The 6,519-nt window shown below is 39.2% G+C and overlaps 1 protein-coding gene across 1 annotated transcript; it reads left to right on the top strand.

Annotated features, from left to right (window-relative positions):
* Window positions 1-2,258: 2,258 nt before the first annotated feature.
* Window positions 2,259-6,269, top strand: TMEM252 (transmembrane protein 252). Its single transcript, XM_070935587.1, has 2 exons — window positions 2,259-2,536; window positions 6,011-6,269. Exons 1-2 carry the CDS (start codon window positions 2,259-2,261, stop codon window positions 6,267-6,269), a joined length of 537 nt encoding a protein of 178 aa, XP_070791688.1.
* The last annotated feature ends 250 nt before the right edge of the window (window positions 6,270-6,519 follow it).

The following is a 6,519-nucleotide window of genomic DNA, read 5'->3' as shown; positions in this document are numbered from 1 at the left end:
TCACTTTTCTATATGGATGATGCATTGACTTGCAGTCACCAGCTGCTCAGTTTCATCACCTTTTGTTCTGCACTGGCAATATTCCCCTTGCAAAGCAACTGTTTTGACTTGCAAAGTTTATCTATAAGCCAGTTTCTCCCCTATGAAATATTAGGCTTATTACTTCCTTCTGCATTTCTTTTCTTAGGTGTGAAAGTTGTATCTGCAGTTTGATCTCTGGATGCTGCCTTGAATGTTGACTTTCATCTGCCGTTGACCTTCTTGTTTGCATCCTTTTTGCCTTAAAACCCACCATCTGACAGACTGTTCCTAGTTTACATCTTGTTAAGCTGACATATAGGTCTTTTATTGTGTGAACCTATTATGGCTTTGTCAGGGCCAGCCTATTACGGCTTCTTCAACAAACCTGATTTTAAAATGGTTGGTTTTGTATTATATTTCTGTATCCCTGCTTTTGGAGCTCAAAAAGCCTGATCCAGCTACCTAAGCCTTGTTTTCAGCATAAGTGTTGATCTCTAGGAGAAAATTGTTGTTGGAAAGTGTTTCTATAGGACAGGGGATGAAAAGGAAAAAAACTAGAAATCCAAGGAATGTTAAGCATGTCCTGCTGATGATTATCTTTCTATCTCTATCCAACAACAGAATTTGAAGAGTTAAGAATTTTAGGCTTGCGTTGGAGTATGAAGTTCTGTCCTTAAAAGGATTGACAGTCAAAGAGTCCGAATGCTAAGTGAGTTCATGTTCAAGCTTTTTTTTTTTTTAAAGCACTTTTGCTTTATCTTTACAGCTTAGCTATTTCACAAATGAAGTTTTCACTCTTTCTGTTATGTTATACCTTCTTTTAACTGACATTCCCACTGCGGGAGAAATAGATGCTTAATCCTACAGACTGCAGATTGGAATAAGGCATTTCTCCACTGACATCACTAAAAGCTCTCTTCTTTCGGTAGGCTTATTGCTCTTGGGAACTTAGCATTTTCTAGGATCCTCAACAGCATTACAGCATGGGATTCTCTCACTGTTTTAGTAAAGAGAGGGAGAGAGGGAGAGATGACAGTGGTGAAGTCAGTCCAGGCAGAACTAGGACATAGTTGATGTATTACAGGTCATGATGTAACTGGCGGTTGGGTGGTATTTGTTCTTGTCATTCAGTGCCCTTGATTCCTTCCTAAGTGTCTCATAAAGCAGATAATACATGCTTTCAGGGTGATTTACGCAAGGAGGACTACATAGTAAAATATTTCCCTTGGACATGATTCCGGTTCAAGGATCTATATAAGCAACCCCAGCTGCAAATTTCAATGGAAAGCATAGAAGGTTTTGGTTTTGTTGCATGTGCAACTATAGCAGAAATGAGATAATTCATTGCAAGGACAAGATTTTATTGTTACAGAAGAGTGCTTTCAGATAAGATTATGTGATACTCCTATCCTGTTTCTTTCTTACGATATTATAGAGATGGTGATTTCATTTGGAATCTACTTATTATTCCCCCTTACCTCCTTGTTTGTTGTTATTATAAAATTCAATGGTTATACAATGCCTTTTGCTTGATAATTGTAGGAACTATCATCTGAGAACACTTGCAGAAATGTTTGTTCTTCTTCTCTCTGTCCTTTGCCATTATTTCCAGCCAAATCTCATTTATGCTTGGTACCCTAAAAGGTGCTGTGGGAATTAGTGGGAAGATCTCCCTCTACAGCAAACTGGCCCTGCATTTAAGCTGCCCTACAAAAACATCATGATGTAGCTTGCCTAAGGGTGGAACTGTTTATCAGCCATGAGACTGATGCTGAATGTGTTAAAATAAGAAAGGATCCATCAAGGACAGTCTAAATAGCTCCCACTTGCAAAATCAATACATATAACCAAAAAAGAACAGTTAATCTTTCTTGACCATTGGAACAGAGCATTAAGGTTCACAAGTTTTTTTTAAAAAACTTATTTTTAATAAGTCAAGAACCACTTTATACTTTTGGAACAAATTGGTGGAAGGAAGGCTGAGAAGAATCTTGTAGATAGGGCAGCAAGGATTTGCTGAGTTTATGTTGGCAATTAAACAATACAGGAAGTATTTTTGCCTCTTCTTTGGCAGTGTTTTGATTATAAGTTAATCTCCTGAGATACTATGACTGCTTTAAATGGTTAATGGGTACCTTAACACGTGTCCAAAGGACAATCAGTCTCTGATCATATAAAATCTGTGCAGAGAAGAGGAGAAATTGTTCAACCAGAGCATGCTGAGACTAAGAGCAATGATGTCCAAGAACCTCTTCTCATTTGTCCGCTTGTTTGTGTTGTTACTTGGCTTTGTAACTATTTGTTTAGGAGCCTTTTGCATCTCTACAAGCGCTTCTGCATGTAAGTGCAACAGTTTGCCGCTTGCATATTTTCTTCTACCATTAGGATTCTTTTTTCTCATTGCTGGGATCTTCTGGAGCACCTATCATGAAGCCAGCAAGCACAACAGCTTGTTCCACAGCATTATACATGGGAATCCTAGACTTCAAGAAAGTCACATCACGACCATAGATAGGTATGTGTTGACTATTTCAGGCCATCAACTGGCCCTGATGTACACGTCTTTTCCTCCTTAATTCTCTGCTCTGAGTTTGCTCCATTTAAGTTCTTGGTTTTTCTTCCTGGTAATGACTCACTAATTATACATGCTATAAACACAACTTTTTCTTAAATGGTACCCCTTCAAGTTAATTGTCTCAAGATATGTGTTGCTTCAATTCTAGTTGCTCTTTGATAAGATCCAGTAATTGTTTATTATTTTTCCCCAGCCAGTTGTAAAGGGAATTCTCTTTATATATATGTAGTTGTTAAACATCATATTTTAAGTACCCTCAGTTTCAGTGGTGAAATCCACATTTTTTTACTACCGGTTCTGTAGGCATGGCTTGGTAGGCTTGGTGTGGCTTGGTAGACATAGCAGGGGAAGGATACTGCAAAATCTCCATTCCCTCCCCACTCCTGGGGGAAGGATATTGCAAAATCCCCATTCTTTCCTCACTCTGGGGCCAGCCAGTGGTGGTATTTGCCAGTTCTCCGAACTGCTCAAAATTTCCGCTACCAGTTCTCCAGAACCTGTCAGAACCTGCCAGATTTCACCCCTGCTCAGTTTTCATTCATTTACTTTTATCTCATAATCTAGTAAAAAAAGCTTATCAAATTTTATAACCAAACTGACAGCCAGTTGTGTGTAGTATTAAGGCACCAGGCTATAAACGGAGAGACCATGAGTTGGAATGGAACACATATATACGGTTTCCTACCTGATATTTAAGGTTTGCACTTTGTTCTCCCTAAGTACCAGGGCCCATAGCAGTCTGGGAAAACTACCCCCCACCTGCTTCCTCTAAGGGAGACTTGGATTAAATTAGTTTTGTTAAATCCTACCGAAATAAACTAAGCCATTTTAAACTTAGATCCCATTGATTTAGTAGGTACTAAGGATAGGTGACTTAGTCTGAATCTAACTGAATAAGTTCCACTACGTTTCTCCTGTCTATCAATAGCATTTTCATTCCCTTGGTTCCCTCATTATTTCTTCCTTTTTCTATATATAATTCATATTTTAAATCTCTACTCTTCCTTCTATATGTGTAATTGGATGATAGTACTGTACATACTCACTTTTCCTCAGCCTTAAATTCTCTAAATTTGTCAGTGCCATGATCTGTGCCATCTAGAGAGAACTAGTTTAGGAATGGGTGATTTATTCTGCTTTCTTTATATTTCCTAAAACTAATTTGATCCTTAATGAACTGCTTACTACACTTTATTGAGCATTCTAGATCACATACAGTGGTCTATCATGCAAAAATTCAGTTTAGTGTTAGACATGGATGCAGCAAAATTAGATTCACTTTCCTGCTTAGCCACTAGAGGGCCTCAATTGAATCATATGTTCTCAACCTAGACGTTTCTCAGCCTTCTGGCTGGGGAATTCTGGGAGTTGAAGTCCACACATCATAAAGTTGCCAAGGTTGTGAAACATTGACATAGGCTATTCCTTCCAGTGGGTTTTGAGCATGCTCAGTTATAAACTTTTAAAGAAGAGCAGCATAACAATACTTAGCTTCACACCTTGTAAAGGAGGTAATGTGTATCTTTGTCCAAATTTCTGTGGGGTCACTTGAAATCATGTAAGAAACATGCACTGTCATGAACTATTACTATCCTGATAACAAGTCTTGGACATTATACATTCTGAATTCAAATCAGAGCCTTTAAGAATACTGTACAGGCAGTGGTGGGATTCAGCCAGTTCGCACCACTTCGGAAGAACCGGTTGTTAATTTTCTGAGCAGTTTGGTGAACTGGTTGTTGGAAGAAATTGTTAGGGTAGAGAACCGGTTGTTAAATTATCTGAATCCCACTACTGTGTACAGGGCATGCCTCAGTCCTATAGGTATTTGTGGCTCTACAATATTTTTTCCCAAAGTCAAGAACACATTCTTTTTTTAAATCAGCTGATAGTTTCAACCGTGTTCAGTACGTGTTGAAGTGGTATGCAGTTGCCTGCTTATTTTCAGTTTAAAATCCTCACAGTCATATTCTGGGCCATTCTGCAACAAAACGGAGACATTCACAATATATTTCTCTTAAAGTCAAGCTGGTCTTCAGACTGGCAAGCCTTGTTAAAGGGCTACAGATACAAAAGTCAGTTCTTATTCTGTTATGGTAACAGTGCCATAAACACTCACAATCGGCAAAGCAACAGCTCTATAAATATGACAGAGTGCAAACCTTGCTTAGATAACCAGAAAAATGTCACACTTTGGAAGACACCAGAGCCTCATTAGGAAGTAAATTTAGGAACACTTTTAGACAGAATACACGTATGCAATTTTTGTTCAAATACCAGGGGAATTAATGGAAGACTGGCAATAAACTATTTGGTATTAATCAAGTTCATTTTTCCTTGGATGTGCCTCATAATAGTGCCATTACAGAATACAGGTAGTTCTCGACTTACGGCCACAATTGAGCCCCAAAATTTCTGTTCTAAAGTGCAACAGTCATTAAGTGAGTTTTGCTCCATTTTATGACCTTCTTTGCCACAATTGGAGTGAATCACTGCAGTTGTTAAGTTAGTGAGGATGGTTGTTAAGTGAATCTGCGTTACCCATTAATTTTGCTTATCAGAAAGGGACTCTGGGACACTGGCACACTGTAACTATCATAAATATGAGTCAGTTGCCAAGCATATTAATTTTGATCATGTGACTATGGGGATGCTGCAACTGTCATAAGTGTGAAAAATGATCATAAGTCACTTTTTCAGTGCTGTTGTAACTTTGAACAGTCACTAAATGAACTGCTGTAAGTTGAGCACTACACCAACATCCTGAAAGGAAAAATGTTGTTAAATAGGAAAATCTTACCCCTGAGGTGAGATTAGCTCCCACTTCCTGAGTTTTCATCAGAGCCGTAAGACCTGGCTCTGGCATTTGGCTTGGGGACCCAATGGGGGAGCTTCTTACTGGAAGTGGTGGACTAATTAAAGCAATCCCACATCTCTACACCCCTCTCCCTCAACCCGGCATGTCTGGCTCCCTCCTTTCCCATCTGCTGTTAATGCTTTTATTTTTAATGATTTGTGTGTTTCTATGAGTGTTGATTTTAATGTTTTTTTAATGTTTTTTTCTGTAAGCCATCCAGAACCATTGACTACAAGATGGCTGACAAATAATAAACAAACAAACAAGCAAACAAACAAATAAAAGAGCTGTGATGCTTGTAAGGCAAAACAACCATCCAAACCTCTTCTCCCAATTTTCTAAGAATGTCACTATCTGAAAGCTTTTTTTGTTCTTGAGGTAATGCAATGATTCAGAGGGTCAATTTTTTCCCCCTGAAGTAGGAACAGAAGGGTCATTGTAAAGAGTAAAAAAAACCCCCAAAAACAGGATTGTATAATTTATAAACCAATATGGGATAATTTTTAATACCACTTTCTTAAATAACGTGTGTTTCTTGTCTTGGCTGTCTTTTGCAGGCCTGATTTCTACCCACCCTCATACGAAGCCAGCACCGCTCTGGGAAAGCAGACTTTCTCACTGCCACCCTGCTCACTGGAGCCAAAGAGCTATGCTTATAACATACCTCCACCTTTGTACACAGAAAGCCGCTTCGAATTCATTGAAGAAACTGGTGTTCAGGAACAGCAACCACCTTCCTATGAAGCCTCTGTGCAGCAAGGAGTTACAGGGAACGACCCAACATTTGGAGAGGCTTCTCAAGCACCTCAACCATAGAGCAACTGCTAATAAGATGGGCTGTCCAAGGACTGGAGAAGATAAGCCGTATCTGTTCTTCTGGGACACAGACAATGTTTAGACATTGTGTGTAAAGACTTGGTGAGGAGGTGCAGAAAAGACAGTGCGGTTCCATCACCGGTCACTGGGCACAGATAAAGGAGCATTCAGTGGCTGGCAATCACTGGGCAATGGGCACAGATGAGGGAGCATTCAGAAAGGATGTGTCAGAAATAACCTGGTCTTTGTG

The sequence above is a fragment of the Pituophis catenifer genome, unplaced genomic scaffold (genome assembly GCF_029215685.1).
Source record: "Pituophis catenifer annectens isolate HBS135680 unplaced genomic scaffold, rPitCat1.0.hap2 SCAF_2, whole genome shotgun sequence".
In the NCBI taxonomy this organism is placed as follows: domain Eukaryota; kingdom Metazoa; phylum Chordata; class Lepidosauria; order Squamata; family Colubridae; genus Pituophis; species Pituophis catenifer.
Note: the sequence above shows the minus strand (reverse complement) of the source record. Positions and strands in the feature narration are given on the sequence as shown.

Bases quoted from the DNA above. Each gene is read 5' to 3' on its own strand.
- TMEM252 (XM_070935587.1), top strand. From the start codon at position 2,259: ATGTCCAAGAACCTCTTCTCATTTGTCCGCTTGTTTGTGTTGTTACTT. The intron at 2,537-6,010 runs GTATGTGTTGAC...TGTCTTTTGCAG, and splicing joins CACATCACGACCATAGATAG to GCCTGATTTCTACCCACCCT.